The sequence below is a fragment of the Carcharhinus amblyrhynchos genome, unplaced genomic scaffold (genome assembly GCF_965287045.1).
Source record: "Carcharhinus amblyrhynchos unplaced genomic scaffold, sCarAmb.v2.hapA chromosome_202, whole genome shotgun sequence".
In the NCBI taxonomy this organism is placed as follows: Eukaryota; Metazoa; Chordata; class Chondrichthyes; order Carcharhiniformes; family Carcharhinidae; genus Carcharhinus; species Carcharhinus amblyrhynchos.
Genome location: NW_027649942.1, coordinates 184,959 through 211,883, shown reverse-complemented (window position 1 = coordinate 211,883; position 26,925 = coordinate 184,959). Strand labels below are relative to the sequence as shown.

At 43.2% G+C, this 26,925-nt stretch overlaps 1 protein-coding gene across 1 annotated transcript in view; it reads left to right on the top strand.

Moving 5' to 3' along the window:
- Window positions 1–26,925, top strand: part of esyt1a (extended synaptotagmin-like protein 1a) — a 112,231-nt gene that overhangs the window by 31,466 nt on the left and 53,840 nt on the right. Inside the window, exons 2-4 of the mRNA XM_080183254.1 lie at window positions 16,491–16,532; window positions 25,149–25,283; window positions 26,166–26,239. Coding sequence (XP_080039380.1) covers window positions 16,491–16,532; window positions 25,149–25,283; window positions 26,166–26,239 — 251 coding nt within the window. The remainder of the gene's footprint in view (window positions 1–16,490; window positions 16,533–25,148; window positions 25,284–26,165; window positions 26,240–26,925) is intronic.

Genomic DNA, 26,925 nt, shown 5'->3' with positions numbered 1-26,925 from the left:
GATGCTTCTTGACTCCTTGGAGATGGACTAGATTATCTCCGTCAGAAAAACCAAAATGGAATGACTTGTCACCTTTTCTCATTGTTGTCTATCAATATTATACACTGGTGATTTCTTCCTATTTTCAACCATGTGATGGACGTATTGGGTAGAATTTTCCCATTCCGCCTGTGGTGGGCAGGAAGCAGACAATCTAGCGGGAGCCAAAAAGTCAGAAACCTGCCGATGTTAAAACAGCTTGCAGATCTCCCAGTGGCAGATTAATAATGATGAATCAGTTATCCTGCTGCCTGGCGGCGTGAACATTATTTGCATGTCATGAAAGCTCATAAAAACAACTGCCTGCCGAGATCTCCCCATGCCTTCAAATCTTGTGGCATGCCAATGGGAAATAACATCGGCCTTAAACCCATTTGGAAAGACGTAGCATGCACAAGTTGGACCTCAGTTCCTTTGAGACGTTGAGGTGAGTGCAACATTCAAAGTCTGCCTGCCATGGTGTTGCGGACTCTTGTTGCACTGAATGCCACAGTGCTGAGACAGACTGGTTCATGCCCTCAGCTGCATGTTGACATCTGTCCAAATAACACCGCTGCATGACTCATGTACCTGCCACTGACCAGTACTGTGCCTGGAGTTGTGGACCGCAGGGGGTGCCTGAAACCATTGTCTATATGGACAGCTCTATGCTGCAGAACTTCTGCGGTCTCTACTTTGACCCACTGGAAGACTGAGAGTGGGGCTTCAAAGACATGGGCAGCAATGGGGAAGGAAGGTTATGCAAGGGAAGAGGGCACAATGGAAGGCAGAGGGTCAAGAGGTAGAGGAGGATGACGAACAATGGAAGTCAGAGGGAAAACCAAGGGCTGAAAAGTTGGACCCCAGCAAGAATGCATGAAGCATTGGCAAACAAAGGGGTCAAAGGGATGCAGCATTGTTTACTGGAAGGGGATGCACACAGACTTTGGAATGGTCGGGGGCTTGTTAGTGTGGCACATTGGGGATGGTTCGCATGGGCACTCAGGCAATGGGGGTGCTGTGGTTTGAGGGCCATTGTTGTCCTTGGTACTTAATGCAATGGGGAAGGTTTTTTGTTCAGGGTCCTGTAGACAGGAGGCATGAGAGCAGAGACTCCCATTGCTGAAGGGAAAGGAGTCACAAATGACAGGCAGTCCACGAGCTATATGGATCTTGTGGTCAAAAGTCAGAGATAGGAGGTGCAGAAGAGCAGCAGGCATGTGACAGGAACAGTCATTTGGAGCATGATGTATCTCAGTGGCATCAAAATTGTTCTAACTTTCCTAACCCTATATGAAGATGAAAGAAAGGCATGTGATCAGAGAGATGGAATGGAGGTTGGGTGAAATGCAAGTCCCCTGTATGTGGCGACCCCTGTCAGAAACACCAGAGACTAGAGCAATATGATAGATGGGATAGTGGTGATGTGAAAGTCTCTGAGAGAATGAGTATTGATATGTGTGACCTGCTAATGGATGTGAGAGATCTGTGAGAATAGCCATTGAAGTACACGATCTCATGATGAGAGTTGGTACTGTGGAGGGAGTTGAAGATGACTTTCCTTGGAGTGGATAAGATCATCTACTTCGTGCACTGTGTGGCACTTCGGGCTACAATTGCCAACCATGCTGACCTCCTGGGCGACGGCCTCCCAGATGGCAAGGTGATATTTGGGTGTCTTTTGGAACCATCCTGCAGGTAGAGGACATGCCTCTGCACCAGGACTCCTCTGATCAAGACCTTGAGGGCCTAGTGGCTGAAGCAAGGTGCTGCCACCACCTTAAGGCTCGCAGCCCTTTGCTTCTGTCTGCACGCTATTTTTAGAGGCCTCCTGAAGACAAGTGGGCTGGACAGCATGATATGAGTGTGTTGGACTGGTGTTTAGATCTGGTGCTTTGAACCCACCAGCTGATGGTGGGCGGACAAATCAGCTCCCAAATCTCCAGGTGATTTGGAGAGATTCTCGGCTGATGTTCCAAGCGTGGAATTGGGCACAAGTTTCCGCCATTCTGGCCAGTGGGAACAGTTCTGCTGGAACCTGCCACTACATTTAGAAAATTCCAGCCATTGTTACCTCTCATATTGTTGCTCATGGTAACTCAGACGAAATGCTGATGTATAAGAGCAAGTTATACTGCATTAAGTAATGAAGTATTGTACTGCTAAATTGGAGTAACCATACGGCCATAAAATCTAGTTGTCAAGTAAACAAAGCTTCACCCGAGATCATTCAGGGCGTCTTGACAATACATGAATTGGATGAGAATAGAGGGGCATGGTCCCTGGAAGGGTAGGGGGTTTTAGTTCAGTCGGGCAGCAGGCTTGGAGGGCTGAAGAGTCTGTTCCTGAGCTGTAATTTTCTTTGTTCTTTGTATAATTGTTTGGTCAGGGACTTTGTATCAATAACAAAGTGTAGCATCTTGTGTGTGACCTGTGTGACCACTTTTAATATTAAATAATAGATTATAGGTATGAATAGAATGGAGCGTTTAACATCATAAATTGTCAGTATCTATTATATATGTGTTCACAATCTATTATATAGATTCTTGCCACAATGCCATCTAAAATCAAACAAGGTGAAAAGTCTTAATTATTTATAATATCATTGTGTCTCTAGCCTCAAGTTTCATTCTTTTTGGTTGCATGACCCTGCAATATATCAGTCAGACAGGAAAGATGATTATTTTTCTTAAAGAACCAGTCAGATACAAGGACTAAAGTTCAGCTGCTTTTCAATCCCTATGACTTCTCCCTGCTTACATCCTGACAAAAGGCGCGTCACAGCCCTAAATCATGTCAACAACTGATCTCCTTCCTCCTTGGAATTCCCAGCTGCACTCTTGCCCTTCAGTATCTTTCACTTTTGGGCCTCCTCATCTGTGATGATCCTTGTCTGGCACATGCCAATCAAATATCTGTTCCTACAACACAAGAAACATACTGGCTGGTTTAAAAAGCTGTTGACCATACATGGAGTAACACCAACTCTGTAAATATTTCAGGAAACTGCAGCTGCACATTCCTGATCATCTACAATTCATTGGACTCTATTTCCGAGGCAGTGAGAGGTGTTGCAATGAGATGGCAAGGGACTAATTTTTCTGTCTGCCAGGGGCCAAAGTGCCTTGAGAATTCTGTAATTTATTGTCAATCTGTTGTTTTCCATATTTGTACTATTGTGTTACTTTTGTTACAACATTCAAGTAACAAACATTTTGTGCAATTATAACAACACTTTTCCTTTGGATAGTTAGGGCTATCTTTCAAGAGTTGAGAACGCATCTTGGATTGTGAACCAATATTTACAGACAGCCCCCAGAATGTCAATATTTACAGGAGGCCCCGAGATTCAGTATTTACACAGGGCTCCCTGGGTGTGTCAGTACTTAACAGGATCACCTGGAGTGTGTCAGTATTATAGGGTGTCTGCAGATTGACATGGCTTTCAGGAGGAGGGGAAAGGGAAATGTTGATTTCTCCATATCACACCCTTTCTTGTCTTTGCAATGGCACCCCTGCTGTAGTAGAGTCATCAAATCGCTTTGCTTCAGGGAATATGAAATATAATACTATATAGGATAGTGGATGCCCATTCAATAGTAGCCTAAAAGGAAAAAAAATTGAAAGAAAAAAATGTAAGCATATTGGGAAAAGACGGGGGGAGTGGAAGTAACTAGATCGCTATTTGAAAGAGATAATCTCATAATTATTTATAAAATGCAACCTACAAAACTTTGCTTTGTTTACACTAGATAAGGGCCAGAGTCAGAATTGATAGTTTGAATGTCCCTGTCTGATGTCTCGATTGATTTGGTTCCATTATAAGGTGATTCGTGCCCTGTGGCACAGCATGAAAAATGGGAAATGATGTTTTTATTCTTCAAACCTCACAGCTGCTCTTTCAAATTTTTATCTTTCGATCTGTTTCCAAAATAAACTTCCCTAAAGCAAATGGGGTGCTGTGGTGTGCTCTGAACACCAGCCAGTTGTCCTCAAGAATGATCTCATTAGTCAGCAGCTGCATATCATGTTATGCTCCTCGAGCTTTATCCAAATTATTGTATCTTTTTAACTTTGCATTAAAGTAATGCAAAATGGAACTTGTCATTGCCTGTATATCCTTCCCTGGCTAATCAACAGTGGGTATTGTGCGTGATATAGCACAGACCTATTTTGCTGTACTGTGGTTCCACAGTTGACAAAAACCCATTATAAAGCTGTGTGTCCTCATTCAGCTCAGCCATATTTTTCTATTTTAACAAACTGACTTTTGAATGAGGATGTTGAATTTTAGAAATATTGATGAACATGATTTCGCAATTAGTGTGGTGTTTACATGTCAGTTAAAATCAGACATGTTACTGCTGAAAATTTTGCACAGTTCTGTTCACCAGGAAATTTGGCCCAAATCAGCTCAAATTCAAGGGCATATCAAGTAATTGATTAGCACAGGCCTCAAGGAAAATAACTCTGAGAGGAGTTGAATCATTAAGATTTACTAAGGAAATACAGGCAATAGACGTTGTCTTGCTAAGATCAGCAGCTGTTCCACTGATTGAACTTGGATAGGATGCGACATTATTGTAGCAAAATTGATCTATCTTCTGCATTATTGTAGCAGAATTGATCCGTCCTGCAGCTTAGCTCGAGAAAACTCAGTATTATCATAAAGTCAGAGTTTCAACTAACCTCAGAGTAGAAGCAACAAAAGGAAGGATAATGGAAGCAATGGAAAGGCCATTGAGTGATATTAATTCTACTGGGTGTTTTTTCTATTCTCCTCTTCATCATTCTACTCTCTTTGCTTCTTCTTTCCTGAGGTGTGTCTCCTACTGTAGTTTCAAACACACCAGCAGTGCCTCCCATGCACCCCATTCTCCATGGCTTAGCCCAGAGTCAATGGCAGAGAAAGTCAGATGAGATGTAAAACGGGCATCTAACTGAAATCTTTGATCAGGTTCGGTTAAAATTGCATGTTAAAAATCAGTATTTGGCCCAACTTCATATTCCACATGAGTCAATGTTGCTCTGCACTTGCCCAAGAGATCCTCACTGACTTCTGAAACCATTTATGTTTTATCTCATTGAAAAGATTTCTCCAAGGAGCTTTGGCTCAACTTCAGACATGTACTGTAGAAATGTCAGAAAAGATAATACCTACATTTCACAGAGTAGGCACGTAAATTTATTTTTGATTTAAAAAAAAAATCAGTGCTATGGTTGTTTATTCTTCTGCTTCTGAAATTAAGAAAACCAATATCAGCTTGTTGAAGAATAAATTTTATCAGATTATACTAAATGCTCTAAGCTACTTGACAGATTTACTGAAACATTGAGCCCAGTAAAAGGACTTGGTTTACAACCTTTGGGCTTGCTTACCTATAAGATATTAGGTGAATTTAACCCTGCAAGCAGATTGCAGTCCATGTGTACAGTAAAACGCAAAGCCCAGAGAAACAGCAGCAATGCCTACACTGTAATAGTACATTCTTTCCTGTCACTGAGTATGCTGATTAATGCAGGAATCACTTATGGTTCAGGCAAACAATACTTCTCCTCTTTTGCAGTTTTTCATCTCATTCAGCATAGCCCCAATATCTTGTTTGAACATAACAGTGCATACAGTGAAGAAGGAGGCAATTTGAGCCTGCACTGACTCTCTCTGTCAGAGCATTTTTACCCAGGCCCTATCCCCAAAACCCCTCACATTTACCCTGCTGTTCTCCCTAATCTAGACATCTTTGGACACTAAGGGGCAATTTAGTATGGCCATTCCACCTAACTCACGCATCTTTGGACTGTGGGAGGAAACAGGAATATTCAGAGGAAACTGTAATTCAATTACTGCTGTAATTGCACATAATATGAAACACTCCCATAGCACTTCACAGACACAATGAGAAAAAATGGAATTGAGCCAAAGAAAACATTAAAAGGGTTAACAAAAAACTTGGCCAGATTAGTCTGGGGATTCCAGAACTTAGAACCTAAACAGCTAATGACACAGCTAATAATGGTGAAGTGAAGAGAGAGACGAGGAGAGGATGCGTTTGCAGCCATGATCAGAGGGTGTAACAGGGAGAGTAGATAGAGGGGAACCTGTAGATGTAGTGTATTTAGATTTCCAAAAGGTGACAAGTAGCTGGTTCCTGTGATGGAAATGGGAGATAGTGGCGTAGTGGTATTGTGGACTGGTAGTGAACTAGTAATCCAGAGACCCAGGGCAAGCTCTGGGGATCCAAGTTCGAATCTGAAATTAAAAGTCTAATGATGACCATGAAGCCATTGTTGATTGTTGTTTTAAAAAAAAAACCATTTGCAAGATGTCACAAGATGCTGGTGCGTAAAGTAAAAACCCATGGAATTAGAGAAAGTGTGTTGGTGTGGATAAAGAGTTGGAATAAATGAGTCCTTTTCAGAGTGGAAAGATGTAACTAGTGGAGTACCGCAGGGGTCTGTTTTTGGTCCACAATTGTCCACTATTTACATTAATGACCTTGAGGAAGGAACAGGATGTAAGGTTTCTAAATTTGCCAATTTAAACAATGATAGGTAGAAGGGCATGTTATGATGAGAATATTGTGATTCTGCAATGAAATACAGATAGATTGGGTGACTGGATGAAAACCTGGCAAATGGAGTTTAATGTGGGGAAGAATGAGGTTATTCACTTCGGTAGGAGAAATCAAAAGGCAGATTATGATCAGATGGAGAGAGAACGCAGGTGAGTGAAGTACAGAGGGATCTAGATGTTCTAGTGCATGAATCAGACAAAGCTAGCAAGCAGGTCCAACAGATAGTTAAGAAGGCAAATTATGCTTTGGTCTTTATTGCAAAGGGGTTGGAGTTTAAAAATAGGGAGTTTTGTTGCAATTATACAGGATGTTGGTGAGGCCTCACCTGGAATATAGTGTATATAGTTTTGGTCCCCTTGCCTACAAAAAGATATAGTAACATTGGAGGCAGTCCAAAGGGGATTCACCAGGCTAATTCCTGGGATGAGAGACTGTCTTATCAAGAGAGACTAAATTGTCTGGGTCTGTATTTGTTGAAGATTAGAAGAGTGAGGGGTGACCTTATTCAAACATACAAGATTCTGAGGGGGGCTGACAGGGTAGATGGTGAGATGTTTTCACTAGTGGGAAAGTTTCAAACAAGGGAACATAGCTACAAGATAAAGGGCTAGTCATTTATAACTGAGGTGAGTAGAAATTTCTTCAAGCAGAGTGTAGTGAATCTCCTGGAATTCTCTGGCCCAAAGGGTGGTGGAGGCTGGATCATTAGAAGTATTTAAAGTGGAGGTGGATAAATATTCGAGGAATAAAGGGCTATGGTGAAATGGCAAAGAAAAGGAATTGAGGCCAGCATAGATCAGCCATGAATGACTGAAGGGCCTGGTGGCTGACTCCTGCTTCTATTTATTATGTTCTTGTGTGTTAGAGGTGCAAGTAGCTGGCTCCTGTGATGGAAATGGCAGATGGTGGCATAGCGGTATTGTCACTGGACTAGTAATCCAGAGACCCAGGGCAAGCTCTGGGGATCCGGGTTTGAATCTGAAATTAAAACTCTAATCGTGACCATGAAACCATTGTTGATTGTCGTTTTAAAAAAAAACCATCTGGTTTGCTAATGTCCTTTAGGGAAGGAAATCTGCTGATTTTCTCAATGGAGGGCAGTGAGGATAGGCAGTAAATGCTCACCCAACCAGCTATGCCTATATCCCAGAAATGAATAAAAAATTGCTCAGCTTTGGGTTGAGTAGAATTCTGAGGTTGTAACCCATCTGAAATAGTGGGCCAGGTAAGAGTGCGAGGAGAGGGGGAGTGAAGTTGGCAGGGTGTGGAATTTGTGGCAATGTTTAATTGGAGGAAATTGTAGCCCATCCAAGACTGACAAGCAGTCTGACATCACAGAGGCAGTGGAGGAGTCTAGTGAGGTGGAAGAGTGGTAAAGCTGGGTTTCATCAGTGTTCATGTAGAAGCTGAACCCAGATCTACTGTTAATATCAGCAGTATGTAGATATGAAGAGGGGAGAATGGATTGATCCTTTGAGAGCAAACTGTGGAGCAAGAACAGAAGCTAGTGCAGGTGGTTCTCTGGCTATGACTGGATCATTGAGGTAGCACGGTGGCACAGTGGTTAGCACTGCTGCCTCACAATGCCAGGGACCCAGGTTCGATTCCTGGCTTGAGGCACTGCCTGTATGGAGTCTGCACATTCTCTCCATATCTGCATGGGTTTCCTCTGGATGCTCCAGTTTCCTCCCACAGTCCAAAGATGTGCTGGTTGGGTGCATTGGCCATGCCAAATTTTCCCTCAGTGTACCCAAATAGGCGACAAGGGTATTTTCACAGTAACTTCATTGCAGTGTTAATGTAAGCCTACTTGTGACTAATAAGTAAACATTTTTCAGTAAGAGTGGCATTAGGCAATGCAGTCCATTCAACTGGACATCAGGGGGAAGATTTTGCAGGTGGATTGTGTAGCTGACCATGTGAACAATCAGTAAGGTTCAGAAGGATAGGGAGGGGTAATATAACATCTCCACAATCATTGCTAATGTTATTTGTGACTTTGGTTAGGGCTGTGGTGGAGTGGTAACCTGATCCAAGAGATTTAAGGATGTGCAGTGAGATGTCAATGACTTGGGAAGCAATAATATTTTCGAGAAAACAAGAGAGATTAGAGATAGAACATAGAACACTACAGCACAAACAGGCCCTTCGGCCCACAAGTTGTGCCGATCATATCCCTACCTACCAGGCCATAGAACTATCTGTAACTCCCAATCCCATTAAATCCAATGTACTCATCCAGAAGTCTTTTAAAAGACCCTACCGAGTTCGCCTCTACCACCACCGACAGCAGCCGATTCCACTCACTCACCACCGAGTGAAAAACTTACCCCTAACATCTCCTCTGTACCTGCTCCCCAGCACCTTAAACCTGGGATGGTAATTTGCAAGGACAGAGAGGTTGTAAGTGGAATTTTTTGAAAATGGGGGATGACTGTTTGGAAAGGGAAGGAGACAATAACTGAGGCGATAAGAGTCCAGAATGAGAGGTTTGCTGGCATAATTTTGATCCACTTCTCATTGGTGTTTGAATTTGCAACTGTTACACATTGGGAGCAAATGTTCTTTTCCAGCCTCATTGGTGATTGACAAGACATTGGCTGCTTTTGCTGACTTTTCCTGTGCCCAGAGTCTGAACCAAGTGCACTAATGCACATTTTGGCACAAAGAGCAATCAGTCACAAGGATTGAGAGAGACATTTCATCTGTATCAGCTCCCAGTGCGGATGTGAAAGGCAGGAGGTAATTCAATCATTGAGATGGCTAGTTATCGATCTTTATACTACAAAATGAAACAATTTTCATGTCCCAAGGTGAAGTGAATTTACTTTGATATGAGATGGCCTTGCCCTATCTGACTTCAACCCTGTCATTTTGAGATCCGGGATAAAACCTTGCTACCACAATAAAATAAGTGACGTAGTTCCTTATCCCATGAGAGCAATAATGTGCAGCATGACATTTGAGTAACTTAATTTCTGTGGATGTTATGAACCCAACAGACATTTTGGGGCTGAAAGCTCACCTGCTGCTGAAACCCTCATTTGTGCCGGTGTTACCTATAGACTCAACTCTTCCAACTCACTCCAAGCTAGTCTCCTATATTCCACCCTCTCTAAACTTGAAGTCGTCCAAAACTTTGCTCATGTCTTAACTCCCACCGAGTCCCATTCTCCTATCACTCCCTGTGCTCACTGACCTACACTGGGTCCCAATCAAGTAATGTCTTGACTTTAAAATTCCCATTCTTGGTTTCAAATCAATCCATGTTCTCACGCTTCATATCTCTGTAATCTCATCCAACCCTCAGATATCTGTGCTCCTCCAATTCTGGTGCTTTGTGAATCTCGATTTCTAATTGCTTCACCACGAATGGTCCTGCTGGGTTACCAGTGGTGAGTAACTGACTACAGCAATGCAAGAACTTGTATCTGTGTATCTTAATATATGTCCCAAGGTGCTTCAAAGGAGCATTAGGTATGTAATTTGATACTGAATCACATAAGGAAGTACACGGGACAAATCAAGTAGAGTTTTAAGGAACGTCTTGAGGAGGAAGAGAGTGATACCAGAATGAAGATCTGTCCAAGATTTTTTTTAGATGTCGAGAATGAAGATACAGTTTAATATTGTCTGAAATGTGTTGTCCAATGGGTTAATACATCTGGAATTCCCTCTCCACGCTTTTTCACCACCTCTCTTTAAGCCGCAGTTTAAAACCTACCTTTTGACCATGCTTTTGGTCATCTGGTCTGATATCTTCTTATGTGGTTTAGTGTCATATTTTGTTTTAAAGTCAAGACATATTTTGTCTGAAATGTTAAGATTTCATTGTTAAACGTGGGACATTTTACTATAGGAATACACAGATATTAAGATATATAGATACAAGTTCTTGAATTGCTATACTCAGTTACTCACTAGTGGTAATCCAGTCATTGAACATAGAACACTACAGCACAAACAGGCCTTTCGGCCCACAAGTTGCACCGATCACATCTATACCTACCAATCCATAGACCTATCTATAACCTCCAATCCCATTAGATCCCATATACTCATCCAGAAGTCTTTTAAAAGACCCCAGCGAGTTCGCCTCCACCACCACCGACCGCAGCCGATTCCATTCACTCACCACCCTCTGAGTGAAAAACTTACCCCTAACATCTCCTCTGTACTTGCTTCCCTGCACCTTAAATCTATGTCCTCTCATAGTGACCATTTCAGCCCGGGGAAATCCACCCTATCTATTCCTCTCAACATCTTATAAACCTCTATCAGGTCGCCTCTCAACCTTCGTCTCTCCAGGGAGAAGAGTCCCAGCTCCCTCAACCTATCTTCATAAGGTATGCCTCCCAATCCAGGCAACATCCTTGTAAATCTCCTCTGCACCCTTTCAATAGCTTCCACGTCCTTCCTATAGTGAGGCAACCAGAACTGTGCACAGTACTCCAAGTGGGGTCTGACAAGGGTCTTATAAAGTTGCAGCATTACCTCCCGACTCCTAAACTCAATCCCTCGATTTAATGAAGGCTAGCACACCATACGCCTTCTTGACCACATCCTCCACCTGCGAGGCCAATTTAAGAGTCCTATGGACCCGGACCCCAAGATCCTTCTGCTCTTCAACACAGCTAAGACTCCTACCCTTGATATTATATTCCTTCATCCCATGGTCCTGCCAAAATGGACCACTACACATTTATCTGCGTTGAAGTTCATCTGCCACTTCTCTGCCCAGTCTTGCATCCTATCTACGTCCTGCTGCAACTTCTGACATCCCTCCAGACCATCCACAACGCCACCAACCTTCGTATTGTCGGCGAACTTACTAACCCATCCCTCCACTTCCTCATCCAGGTCATTTATGAAAATGACAAACAGCAAGGGTCCTAGAACAGATCCCCGGGGCACTCCACTGGTGACCGACCTCCATGCAGAAAAAGACCCATCCACAACCACTCTCTGCCTTCTGCAGGCAAGACAGTTCTGGATCCACAAGGCCAAAGCCCGTTGGATCCCATGCCCTCTCACCTTCTCAAGAAGTCTTGCATGGGGGAACCTTATCAAACGCCTTGCTGAAGTCCATGTAAACCACGTCTACTGCTCTCCCTTCGTCAATGTGTTCAGTCACATTTTCAAAGAACTCAACTAGGCTCGTAAGGCACGACCTGCCCTTGACAAAACCATGTTGACTATTTCTGATCATTCTAAACTTCTCCAAATGCTCATAAATCTTGTCCCTCAGAAGCCTCTCCATCAGCTTACCAACCACTGAGGTCAGACTCACCGATCGGTAAATCATACTTAAAAATCGTAAAATTATATCAATGTAAGTTATTATTGAAACACCTCAGGACATGATTCAAGTTATAAAGTCAGGATCAAACTTGACAGCACCCTCTATTGCTGAACCCAATGGGGTTTGCAGGATCAGTAGGACACTTTTTTTTGTTTGCTTAGGGCTGGTGAGTGCAAGTAGCAAGAGCTTGTTTCTGGTTTCCTCCATGTGCCCAGAAATGCTGGCATCTTCCCAGTGTGGGCCCATCAATACCATTTCCTCACCCCCACCCCAAGTTCTGCTTGATGTCCCACCCAGCCCCCTGTGAAAAGAGGTCAACTTTTTATTTTTTTTGAGAGCGTGATAAGAACATTGAGTCCTTGAAAGATAAGTTTGAAGACTCATCATTCAATGTGTTTCCTATGTGGGAAGTATGATTTATTTTAATTACTAGGTTACCAGTGGTGAGTAACTGACTACAGCAATGCAAGAACTTGTATCTGTACATCTTAATATATGTCCCAGGGTGCTTCAAAGGAGCATTAGGTTTGTAATTTGATACTGAACCACATAAGGAAATACACGGGACAAATCACGTGGAGTTTTAAGGAACGTCTTGAGGAGGAAGAGATTGATACCAGAATGAAGATCTGCCCTAGATATATTTTTAGGCAGCTAGAACTAAGATACAGTTTAATATTGTCTGGAATGTGTTGTGCATTGGGTTAACACAGCCGATGTTGTTGTAACACTGAAACATTGAAAAGATCATGTGAAAAGTATTTTATCAATGACTTTGACCCTGAGATGTGCTACGTCCTGGAAACACTGTTATTTGATGCATGTACAAGTACAGCTTTCGGCTTGGCCATTGCTTGAATGCACTGAGATTTCCAGGAGTCTCTTTGAATGATCGTGATTCATGTGGCAAATGTAATTGTAGCTTTCCACATGTTAAAATCTTCTGATTGAATCACGTGAAAAGAACGCATAGAATAAGTGCGCAATATTGAATGTTGTCAGTGCTGAATTTGTGATGGGTGGTGGTGTTGCCTGCTTAATTTCAGCATTGAGTTCTGTTGGTGGTTATAAAAGCTAATAATGGCTGACATCACAGCACAACGTGACGCAAATTGTCGTATTATGGCACCACGTGATGGGAACTAACGCTTTCTGGTACCACACGACACAAGCTGATGCAGTGCAGCACCACATGATGCAAACTGACATGTTGACTGGGTTTTGTTTTGCTGGTAAATGCCCTTCCTCTATATTTCTGGTGAAGTAAATTATTTAGCATTTTAGTTTTGTTTTACCCCCATTGTTGTAACTCCTCTGGGTAGAGGGCCTGGAGATCCTTCTACTCTGTCATATTATATGTTGAGATGTGTGTAAGAGTAGACGGTGATCTGGGATGCCTCCTTGTTCCATTTCATTTGAGCATCTAGTCTTCACCGTAAATTGATGGCAAGAGTGAGACTGCTAGAGAATTATGGCACAGATTCAGATCTTCCAGTCAGATGTACATACACTGAAATAGAAGCATCCCATTCCATCTCAGATGCACACGCCTACTTACACACAATCTTTCAGAAGTGCTTATTACCTTACTAATGAAGCATTGACTAAATGGCCAATGTGGTTTCCTTTTTGAGTCTGAATCTGATGCTACTGCCACAGTGGCAGATGTTTTTTTTTGCTGTGAGCTTTTTATTTCATGATTGTTTGCATGCTATCTTATCAATAGTACCAGGCAGCTGCAGTGACTTGCATCAAAAAGGCTACATTTCCTCCAATTGACAAAAATAACCCAACGGAAGCTGTAACCTTTTTCCATCGAGCTATCAATGCTGACATGAGTACCGAATACTCAGAATATCTACAGCAATGCAGAGTGCTAAATCAAAAAAAGTGTACATCACAGTGCTGTAGGCTCATGAAGAAAGTAAGGAGGTGTGGGATAGAAGGAAATTTGGCCAATTGGATAAGTAACTGGCTGTCTCATAGAAGACAGAGGGTGGTGGTGGTGGAGGGAAAATTTTCAGGCTGGAGGCCAGTTACCAGCGCTGTACCACAGGGATCAGTGCTGGGTCCTCTGCTATTTGTGATTTTTATCAATGACTTGGAAGAGGGGGCTGAAGGGTGGGTTAGTAAATTTGCTGATGACACCAAGATTGGTGGAGTAGTGGATGAGGTGGAGGGCTCTTGCAGGCTGCAAAGAGACATTGATAGGATGCAGAGCTGGGCCAAAAAGTGACAGACGGAGTTTAACCCTGATAAGTGCGAGGTGATTCATGTTGGTAGGACAAACATGAATGCTGATTACAGGGTCAACGGCAGGGTTCTGAGGAATGTGGAGGAACAGAGAGATCTTGGGGTTCATATCCACAGATCTCTGAAGGTTGCCACTCAAGTGGATAGAGCCACGAAGAAGGCTTAGTGTGTTAGCATTTATTAACAGGGGGTTTGAGTTTAAGACCCGTGGGGTTATGCTGCAACTATATAGAACCTTGGTGAGACCACATTTGGAATATTGTGTGCAGTTCCGGTCACCTCACTATAAGAAGGATGTGGAAGCATTGGAGAGAGTGCAGAGGAGATTTACCAGGATACTGCCTGGTTTGGAGGGTAGATCTTATGAGGAAAGGTTGAAGGAGCTGGGGCTTTTCTCTTTGGAGCGGAGGAGGATGAGAGGCGACTTAATAGAGGTTTATAAGATGATGAGGGGGAAAGATAGAGTGGACGTGCAGAGACTATTTCCTCAGGTGGATGTAGCTGTTACTCGGGGGCATAACTATAAGGTTCATGGTGGGAGATATAGGGAGGATGTCCGAGGTAGATTCTTCACCCAGAGAGTGGCTGGGGTGTGGAATACACTGCCTGCTGTGATAGTGGAGTCGGACGCTTTAGGAACTTTCAAGCGGTTATTGGATAGGCACATGGAACACACCAGAATGATAGGGAGTGGGATAGCTTGACCTTGGGTTTGGACATTGCTCGGCACAACATCGAGGGCTGGAGGACCTGTACTGTTCTATGTTTCTAAATCTCCCAGTGGCAGATTTACATTTCAGAAATATTCTGAATTGCAGATTTAAACTTGGTCCAATCCAAAAGGAAAGCTGCATCAGAATAGGAGAAACCATCCAGCTCCTTGAACGTTTTTCTGTTTGTAAAAATAAAAATTTAATGTTTGGTTTCTGGGTCTTAGTTTTAAAACAATTTGATAATCCACATGAAAATTCAGCAAGACCAAGCAGGTGACATCCCATGGCCTCCCTCCATATTGCTGGTAGTTTAGAAATTAATGAAGCAGAGTTGGTAGCTGTTTAAGGATCTCCCCACCTCATGCCTGCTCCAGTTTCAAACACAGACATGATCATTGTTTAAAATCGCTAATTAAGTGGAATTACATCTTTATTTTGTCAGCTTCTTCCCACAACTTTGACTCAGATAGTCAATTTGGTTTTATTTTAACTGTTTTAGGCCTTAAATGAGGGAGAGAACAGTGATCTACATTTTTAAATAACAAACATAAATTCCCCAGAATCCTCTACCATGTGTTGGGCTGTGAAAGATTCCTGTGTCAAAAACTGGGTAAAAGAAGAGGAAATGCTTTTATTTATGCAGTGTACTGTAGAAAGGATATCATAATCGTGGCCATGTGTATTCCAGCAGGTTCTGGAACCTTCCACTGAGTTTTGCCTTGGAATTGGAATAGTTGCCAGCTGTTTCTTAAACTATTTATAACCACAATCAGGCACAAATCATTCCTGTATTGTGAACTATTTCCAAATTGCATTGCATTTGTTTTGTCAGGGAAGCCTGAATTTCATGCATATTTTGGGCATCAAATTCATCCAGAGTGGTAGTGCAGAATGGGTGACGGCAAATCAGCTGTCTGTTTTACATACTTCATCCAATTTTCTTGAGAAAATCTCTTATCAGTTTTGTTGCTCCCAGGCTATGTAGAATGTTAAAGTTAACTGAGTATTCTGAGTTAAGTTCTGCCTTATCTCTCTTTTGGAGGCATGGAGTATAGCAAAATTTTATAGATCTTTTCCTTGGGAGATCTCACTTATTGGGTAGAATCTCTGATGGAATTGGCTTCAGGAGCTGAATAACTTCTCTCATTCCACAAAGTTTGTGTTTGAGACCTCCCTTTGTGACCAAAATGAGACAAGGGAGCCTGTTCCTGAGCCGTTGACATGTACAAGAAAGCTCAGTGCCTCTCTGATGTGGCAGGTAGACAATACTGTAGGAGGTGATGAAAATTAAATGGTAATTTACTTATTTTGACTTCCTGTGATACCAATACCAAGCAACCACCTCTAATAACTTGCAGCAATATTTTACTTGCCTTTGTGAGGATTTCCATTTTGAAACTAAATGTATTTACCATGAGAAATATTGGAGACAAAAACTTCCCAGCATATATGAATAAGGGTAGTTTTTATGCAATCCAAGGCAGAGTTTTGTTTACTGAGAATTTAAAATTATTGGACAGCAAATTGTGAGGTGCACTGATTTACACACATGTTGTGAATCCCTGGTTTGATTTTTATCACTTTATTAAAAGATAGACAAACTGAAGATACATTCTCTCTTTACAGATTAACTTCCAGGATCTTGAACGTGCAGACTGGTTAAACAAGGTAAGAACTGCTTCCTTAATGACTCTTTGAGCGTGAGGAGCTTTTTTCTGCCTCTTTCAGTGGAAGGTTGGGCCTACAGGGAGACTGCACAAGGTGCAATCCAATCCAGTCTTGTCACTGACACCAACTTCATCTGCAGCAGATATGTGAGAATATGATGAGTGCAGACATGCCTTTAATCAGATTTAAATTTTTAATTTTCTTTTCATGGATTTACTTTGTTTCAAATTGTAATTAATTGTTTCCTTTTCTTCCTTTATTACACAACATCACATCCACTCTTACAATTGGTTTACAAATATTTTGAATGCTCACAATTCAAAGGGAAGTTTTAACTGGAGCTGTTAACTTTGCTGTGTGAATCATGCACGTTGAATGAAGTTTGTAAGCTGTGGATGTTGGCAATTGTGACCATTCTCTTCCCCAACGAGGCACCAGTCACAAGCCTCAGAGATACTGGTGAGCAGCCTCTCCCTCTGATTCTCATGCCTATGATGCCTCCACAGCCACTTGACTGAGATTGTAAACTTTGCCACGTGAGCTATTTTGCAGGCACGGACTCATGTCCCACTACTGTATGATTATTTTTTTGGAGCTCCTTTAAAAAAAATTCAGGATCATGCAGATTTTTCCACATACCAATTTCTTCCCTTCTCATGGAAGTTCTGCCCATTGTTAGGTCACAGGTTGATGGGTGCTGCTTGCTGTCTGTTATCAGTTTTTCTGTCCTACTCCCTTACCCCCACAACCACCTTGAGGCCTACCTCAAGTGTCAGGCAAGCAGAAGAAACTAATTTAGCTGGAGGCAGCAAATCAGATTCCCGATGGAGTGATGAATTTTTTTCAATTAACTCCTTGGAACTTTAAAGGTGGTTCAAGCTTCCTGACAACCACTGAGATTGGGTGCTGACAGTGCAACCTGTGCGGAGGCTGACGAAGGGAGGCAAGGTCAATGGGGAAGGGTGGGATAGTATCCAGGGAGGGAAACCAGACTGTCCAGGACATGTTAGGAGGATAAGAAAGTCACATTTGCCTTGATCCTGTTGTAGAGCAGTGGAGCAAAGAGATGGTATTGTCACTGGTCGAGTAATCCAAAGGCCCAGGGTAATGCCCAGTGGACTCGGGTTCAAATCCTACCATATCAGATGTTGAAGTTTCTCAGCTGGCCTTGAGACGGGAGGGATCAAGGTTAGGAGGGGATAGGCATGTTGATGATTAAGGCTCAGGATAGACAACAGGAATGTTTATGGCCTCAATATATTTTCAAGAGTAATGGAGTGGTATCTGAGGGAGGATTTTGCATATAGCTGTCATTACCTGATCAATGCAGACTGTCTCCATGTACATTAGGCATAGATGATGTCCCAGCATAAAGTTGCACACATCTGTCAGCTGCTTCACGAAGACCCATGTCTGCAACAATTTGGAGGGAATCCTATGTCGGTGATATTTAAAGTCTCCGTGGCCTTAAACGTTTTGCCAGTTGCTCCTTTCAGGGCTCTGGGGGGACCTGTGCAGCATCTCTGTCAGCGACACACGTGCATCTGGGAGGTGACAGATGCCCTCTTCACAACAGCACACCAATTTGTCAAATTCCATTTGGATCTCAAGAGCCAGGCAGCCAGAGCGTTGGAGGATTCCCACAAGTGCAAGGAGCTGTTGACTATACATGTGGCCACAAGAGGTCCCTGGCATCAGCCAGTCACATTCATACTGATATCTTTGAACACGCGGCTGGTACGTGATCACATCAGGCAAATCTCATGTTTGAGCAGATGAGGTCTTCTAAAGGTTGACTTTGGACCACTCAGGTGGAGTTCTCCAATTCTCACCGCAGTGTCTCCCCTGGACCATACTGTCTACTGCGCCTTGTGTAATAAAGTGGGGGGATATCTTGGCAGAAAGAGATATAGAGGACTGAAATTTCTCCTCTGATGAGGATGGAGAAAGGGATGGTGATGATGAGGGCCAGGATGTTGCGGAAGCACATGGAGGTCATTGCAAGGGTATAACTTGACAGGCCAGTGGAAAGCTAATGGCTGATCAATTCCAGACAGAGTTAGCTGCTGATATTGATTATTTTGTTTTCAGTTCTGTGCTTGCTGGCTGGCAGGCTGCAACTCTGTTTTTGTAACACATGATAGTGTACACTCATATACTTTCATTTATAACAGCAGAATTAAATCACACTATTTGACAACAGTCCTGCTGCTGTTTTGATCCTTCTGCTGATATATTAGACCCCGTACACTAAATGAGTGCATCAGAAGCTGCACAGCATTCTATCCCCCTGCAAGTAGAAAGTAAATTTTCCCACAAGTCGTGTGGGTACACTGAAAGCAACATGAAACGCTACCTTGTCAGGGATGCCTTCATGTCACTCTCACACCTGGCAGAGAGCTCTTTCAGGCGGAACCAGAAACATGGGTGCACAGGGAAAAACACTAAGTAGACCATTTGACCCCTTGAGATTGCTCACGATGCAGGTTGATCAGGGAAATTCTTGTAACCGATCCAACCTCCAATCATCCTTGACATCTTTAGCATCCTGAAAATATTGATGTAACTTTGGAGTCCACGAAATGACAGTGCAGCTGAGGCACTATCAAGTGTGGAGGGTTAACTCACTATCTTACCCTTGCAGAGGTTCTTGCACATCTCAGTTTCAGATGATCTTAGTATTACTCTGGGACTATGTTCCATCATTCTGGATACCCAGTCAGGTTGAACATCTTTCCTGCAGAGCCCTGTATGAGTTCTTGATGCTTCACAAAGCCTCATAATCCTACACATGGTCTGGCACACAGGGCCCATTCTTTTCTCTCACATTAGGGGTTAATACCATGGTCCAGAGTATGTTGCTTTTAATCCCTTTAGTTGAGGTCCATCAACCCCTTGATAAGGAGAGTAAACAATTCTCTATGTGAGGTTTCACAAAGGCAGCAAACTGCATACACATCTCTCTAAACTTGCCTGTTAGCTGAATATTAGATTTGAACAAGGACAGCCAAGAACGATTAGACATTCATACCTGGTCATTTTCCTAACGTCTAGGGAAGCTTTTGGTTTTCTATTCTTTACAGGACTGTGGACAGCTTCACTCTTTTGTCCCTCATGCTGCATCAACAATATTCCTTGCCAATCAGATGGCCTGTTCAACTTCCTGAGGACTCTACACTGATTTGATTTATTATCACATATAATAGTATACGGTGAAAAGTATTGTTTCTTGCAAGCTGTACAGAAAAAGCACACCATTCAGAGAAGGAAAGGAGTGATGTAGTGTTACAGTCATACTTAGGGTGTAGTTGTCCACCTCATGTCTTGCATCATGGCAAGAGCAACAAAAGATGCAATGACTTTGCACATTTTGCACAGACATTACAGTGAAGTGCTGAGATGACTATCTTGATGGAGATGTGTGTGTCCAAAAATGCAGCCTATTCCGGAGAATAGTCCATGGTGAGTCTGATGGTGGGATGGAACTTGTTGATGTCATCATATAGTCGTTTCAGTGATCGTTCGCCATGAGTCCAAAGGAAGAAAATGTCATCAGCAAGCTACAACATCTTCTCCGGAGCCTTCAACTTGAAGATGAACATCTCACCAGGGCCATCCCCACACCCTCACTACTTGCCTTCAAACAACCACGCAACCTCAAACAGACATTGTATGCAGCAAACTACCCAGCCTTCAGAAGAGCAATGACCATGACACCACACAACCCTGCCACAGCAACCTCTGCAAGACATGCCGGATCATCAACATCATCTCGTGAGAACACCATCCACCAAGTACATGATGCATACTCTTGCAACTTGGCCAACATTGTCTACCTGATATGCTGCAGGAGAGGATGTCCCGAGGCATGGTACATTGGGGAGACCATGCAGACGCTGCGACAATGGGTGAGTGGATACCGCTTGACAATCACCAGACAGGAGTGTTCCCTTCCTGTCGGGGAACACTTCAACAGTCACAGGCATTCGGCCTCTGATCTTTGGGTAAGCATTCTCCAAGTGGCCTTCAAGACATACAATGCAGAATCACCAAGCAGGAACTGATAGCCAAGTTCTGCATGAGGATGGCCTCAACCAGGATCTTGGGTTTGTGTCACACTACTGTAACCCCCATGACTTGTCTGGGCTTGCAAAGCCTCACTAACCGTCCTGGCTTGAGACAGTTCACACCTCTTTAAACTGTGCTTAACCCTCTCTCCGCTCACATTGTCTGCACCTGTAAAGACTTGATTATCTGTTAAGGTTCGCCTTCCAACCATTATCTTGTAGTTGAGTCTGTGTCTATATATACCCTGTTTGTGAAACAAATCCTGCAGTCACCTGATGAAGGAGCAGCGCTCCAAAGGCTCGTGCTACCAAATAAACCTGTTGGAACCAGCGGATGTGGTGTTTCTCAATTTTCAAAAGGCGTTTGATAAGATGCCTCACAAAAGCTTGCTTCAGAAGGTTAAGGTGCATGGAGTTGGGGGTAAGGTGTTAGCATGGAAAGAGGATTGGTTGCCTAATAGGAGGCAGAGAGTTGGTATCAATGGGTGCTATTCTGATTGGCGGTTGGTGACTAGTGGAGTGCCGCAGGGATCGGTGCTGGGGCCTCAACTATTTACCATTTATATAGATGATCTGGAGGAGGGGACTGAGTGTAGGGTGACGAAATTTGCTAATGACACGAAGAAGAATGGAAAAGCAAATTGCGCGGAGGGTGTGGAAAGTCTGCAGAGGGATCTGGATAAGCTGAGCGAGTGGGCGAGGACCTGGCAGATGGAGTACAATGTTAGTAAGTGTGAGGTTATCCACTTTGGCAGAAATAATTGTAGGAGGGATTATTATTTAAAAGGCAAAAAGCTGCAGCATGCTACGGTGCAGAGGGACCTGGGAGTCCTTGTGCATGAGTCGCAAAAACCCAGTCTGCAGGTGCAGCAGGTGATCAAGAAGGCGAATGGGATGCTGGCCTTCATAGCGAGGGGGATAGAATATAAAAGCAGGGAGGTCTTGCTGCAACTGTACAGGGCACTGGTGAGGCCGCAGCTGGAGTACTGTGTGCAGTTTTGGTCGCCGCACTTGTGCAAGGATATTTTGGCCTTGGAGGGAGTGCAGCGGAGGTTTACTAGGCTGATACTGGAGATGAGGGAGTTGGACTATGAAGAGAGACTAAATAGACTGGGTCTGTACTCGTTGGAGTTTAGAAGAATGAGGGGGGATCTTATAGAGACGTATAAGATAATGAAAGGGATGGATAGGGTAGAGGTAGAGAGGTTCTTCCCGCTCAGAAAGGACAGCAGGACTAGAGGGCACAGCCTCAAGATAAAGGGGGGGGGGGGGTGCAGTTTAGAACGGAGTTGAGGAGGAACTTCTTCACTCAAAGGGTGGTGAATCTCTGGAATTCTCTGCCCGTTGAAGTGGTGGAGGCTACCTCGCTAAATATATTTAAGTCACGGGTAGACAGGTTTTTGACAGACAAGGGAATTAAGGGTTATGGGGAGAAAGCGGGAAAGTGGAACTGATCCACTTCAGATCAGCCATGATCTTATTGAATGGCAGGGCAGGCTCGAAGGGCTAGATGGCCTACTCCTGCTCCTATTTCTTATGACTTTAACCTGGTGTTGTGAGACTACTCACTGTGCCCACCCCCAGTCCAACACTGGCAACTCCACATCAGAGTAGAGAAGAAGTAGCTCTTGGTTTGTGTCATTTTCCAGTAAATATTTTCTTTGTACTTGGTGCTGCAACCCATTCCTGTAAGTTTTTGCTCCGTACAAACTGGATGTTTTACCCACTCAGTATGTAGCCTTGTTACTGTCTTCTGGGTGTCTATGTAAGGTCAGGTTGCTTCCTTCACTTCAGTACACAGGAGAATGAACAGTCTACCAGACTCTGGGTTGGGCTACAATATAGCAGACACAATATTGAACAGCTAATGGGTAAATTAACAGTATTGAATATTACAGTAGTTGCAATTCGCCACATACCATCAAATATAAATGTGCTGCCTGTGTTAAATTACAGTACACCTGTAAAAGATTGACACAAACCTACTCCATTTCTGCCAGGCAAGTTAGATTAATATTGGGGCTTTAATTCCTGGCTACTTGACTCTGGTTAAGCCTAATTAAACTGCTCAGAACATAAGAACATAAGAAATAGGAGCAGGAGTAGGCCATCTAGCCCTTCGAGCCTGCCCCGCCACTCAATAAGCTGATCTGAAGTGGATCAGTTCCACTTTCCAGCTCTCTCCCCATAACCCTTAATTCCCTTGTCTGTCAAAAACCTATCTACCCATGACTTAAATATATTTAGCGAGGCAGCCTCCACCACTTCAACGGGCAGAGAATTCCAGAGATTCACCACCCTTTGAGTGAAGAAGTTCCTCCTCAACTCCGATCTAAACTGCCCCCCCTTATCTTGAGGCTGTGCCCTCTAGTCCTGCTATCCTTTCTAAGTGGGAAGAATCTCTCTACCTCTACCCTATCCATCCCTTTCATTATCTTATACGTCTCTATAAGATCCCCCCTCATCCTTCTAAACTCCAACGAGTACAAACCCAGTCTATTTAGTCTCTCTTCACAGTCCAACCCCCTCATCTCCGGTATCAGCCTAGTGAACCTCCTCTGCACTCCCACCAAGGCCAAAATATTCTTGCCCAAGTGCGGCGACCAAAACTGCACACAGTACTCCAGCTGCGGCCTTACCAGTGCCCTGTACAGTTGCAGCAAGACCTCCCTGCTTTTATATTCTATCCCCCTCACTATAAAGGCCAACATCCCATTCGCCTTCTTGATCACCTGCTACACCTGCAGACTGGGTTTTTGTGCTTCACGCACAAGGACCCCCAGGTCCCTCTGCACCGTAGCATCAGCTTTTTGCCCTTTAAATAGTAATCCCTCCTACAATTATTTCTGCCAAAGTGGATAACCTCACACTTGCTAACATTGTACTCCATCTGCCAGGTCCTCGCCCACTCGCTCAGCCTATCTAGATCCCTCTGCAGATTTTCCACACCCTCCGCACAATTTGCTTTTCCACTCATCTTCGTGTCATCAGCAAATTTCGTTACCCTACACTCAGCCCCCTCCTCCAGATCACCTATATAAATGGTAAATAGCTGACGCCCCAGCACAGATCCCTGCAGCACTCCACTAGTCACCAACCGCCAATCAGAATAGCACCCATTGATACCAACTCTCTGCCTCCTATTAGACAACCAATCCTCTATCCACGCTAACACCTTACCCCCAACTCCATGCACCCTAATCTTTTGAAGCAACCTTTTGTGAGGCACCTTATCAAACACCTTTTGAAAATTGAGAAACACCACATCCACTGGTTCCCCTCTGTCTACCGCACTAGTCACATCCTCATAGAAATCCAATAAATTCATCAAACACGACTTCCCCTTAACGAATCCGTGCTACGTCTGCTCTATCAAACCATTCCTTTCCAGGTGCCTCGCTATTTCTTCTTTGACGGATTCAAGCATTTTCCCCACAACAGACATTAAACTAACCGGCCTATAATTCCCTGCCTTTTGTCTGCTACCTTTTTTAAACAGCGGCGTAACATTAGCCGTTTTCCAATCTTCCGGTACTTCTCCGGAATCCAGCGAATTTTGGTAAATAATCACTAAGGAATCTACTATCACCTCTGCCATTTCCTTCAGAACCCTGGGATGCATTCCATCTGGTCCTGGGGACTTGTCCACCATCAGTCCCGTTAGTCTATCAAGCACTACCTCTCTAGTGACAGTAATCGCATTCAGGCCCTCAACTCCTACCATTCTTCTATCTTTAATATCCGGCAAACTATTCGCGTCCTCCTCCGTGAAGACTGAGGCAAAAAAACTTATTTAAGGCCTCAGCCATTTCCTCATCTCCCACCACTAAATCCCCCCTCTCATCCTCTAAGGGTCCAACATTCACTCTAGCCAGCCTCCTCTTTATATATTTGTAAAAACTCTTACTGTCCTTTTTTATATTTAATGCTAGTTTAGCTTCATAGTCTATCCTTCCTTTCTTTATCAACTTCTTAGTCATTCTTTGTTGATTTTTAAACCTTTCCCAATCTTCTAATCGCCCACTACTTTTAGCCACTCTGAACGCATCAGCTCTTAATTTAATACTCTCCTTTATTTCCTTCAGTAACCACTGCTGGTTATCCCTTTTCCTACATTCCTTCTTTACCATTGGAATATATTTCTGCTGAGCACCGATAAAGATCTCCTTAAAGATCCTCCACTGTTCCTCAGCAGTCCTACCAACCAATCTGCGCCTCAGGATTGTACCTGACATCAATCATACAGTAGGTGGCTAATCTCTGCTTCGGAGGGGGCTGACCAGATGTCTGCTGCCACAACCATCCCCAATCAGGGAGAGGAGTAAATTTGGGGCACGTTTCAATGGGGTTGGTTTTGCATATTGCTGAGCAGTTAGCGAACAATCTGGAGTTCTAAAATAAGCTGGGAGAATGAACAGAATAAATTTAAAGGCGGCAAATGATGACTTACAAAGAAATCATGCTGCCTGGAGCTGAGTGTATTGTTAAATCCAAAAGTAAAGTCACAAATGTAACAATTTAATAGAAAGATTTTCTTTTAAATCGGTAGGTTCTGCAGCAAGCATGGCCGTTTGTTGGTCAGTACCTGGAGAAGCTGTTGGTGAACTCCATTGCTCCCATAATTCGAAGTTCAAACAATCACCTGCAGACCTTTGCCTTCACAAAAGTCAACTTTGGAGTAAAGGTAATTCTGTATTTGTACAGTCAAATGGTGTTTCTTTGGTGAGCGTTAATTTCCACATTGTTTCAGCCTGAAGAGTTTTTTATTCTCTGTTAACTATAGTGAATCCCACAGGTACATTTTGAAGAACAATTGGGTGTCAACCTTTCCACTTCATCTTCCCCAAGTGAAGGTGCTCATTTGCTAAGTACAATTCCATGCGTAGCCTTGTGTACCTTGCTCAAACAACAGATCTTCTCATCTAAGCCTTGGCCACGAATGCTGGCAGGCTACTTGACTGTATGAATGTATAAATGTCAATGATAAATGTGCCAAATAAACATAAATGAGTGATTAATTTCCATCAAAAGAAATGTCGTACTGGAATATGTCCCAAGGAACCAATTACACAACTGATGGCCCACCATGGGTACTGGTCCCCTTACTACCTTATCATGGGCCCTGGTCACCCTCCTATTACCTCATGATGGCCATCATTTGGGTGTGAATCTAGGCGATGAGTGTTGATGATTTTGATTATCAGGTGCATGATAGCTGAAGTCGATTCCATCTTCACTTGACATTTTATACAAACATTTCTCAGCAAGTATCACTGGATAGCAGTCATCCTGGTCAACATATCTCACTCTAATGTAAGGGCATTGTGGTCAACTGTTAACATAGCTGCTTTCACAAGGACAAGAGTCAAACTCAGCACTGACCATGGAATGAATCTGGGACATTTATCTGTTCCCTTGTTAAGTTTGAGGAGACTATCACAGGAGCTTTTACTTCAAGCAGCAGAAATACTATGGATCAAACTAGATTCCAAATATATCAAGGAAATGCTAGTTCTTCAGGTCTGTATTGCTGGAGATCTGATCGTACCTCTGAAATGTCTTTCAGCCTCTGAAGGTTCATGGAGTACAGGTGCATACAGGTACAGACAAACGGCAGGTCACACTTGACCTGCATATCAGGTAACTGACTCACTGTTCAATTCCACTTTCCTGCTTAAACTCCCAAGATCAAAGCTCCTTGCATGTAGAAGCACATGCTGACTGTCATATTTATGATTTATTTGCCTGTTCCTGCTTGAAATATTAATCTAGTGCATTTTCCTGTCCTTCTAATGTTGATACCTTGTTTTTCTATTCCTTCATGACTGTTTTCTGAAAAATGGGTGTATTGGTGAAATGACAACCTGATTTTTAAAAACTATTCCAAGGCCTCTGCCAGTGTTGCTGCGGGAGGCGGAGGGAAGTCAAGAGAGACTTGCCTGTCCAACCTCTCCCTCAACCCGTTTTTTTAGATCAGAATTTACTGCCTGGGGAAATGAGGGCTAAACCTATGTTGCCAACTAGCTGCCTCAGTTATGCTGTGGGCAGTAAATTAGTGTATATGGCATTACTTTACTGACACTGTTAGCAGTTTTTAAATCTTGAACAACGTAGAAAAATATATGCAACACCATAACTTGTGTCGAAAAGTCTGTGCAGGAAACTGCAAATCTGTGAGTACTTTGAGATTTGAATTTATCTGGGAACCTCAGATATGTGCCCTGCATTAATTTTGGTTACTTTCATTTCCCAAAGTCAACAGTATATTAATACTCCAATTACTTTACGACAAGTGTCTCCTAATGATTCTGCTTGATTAATGGTTG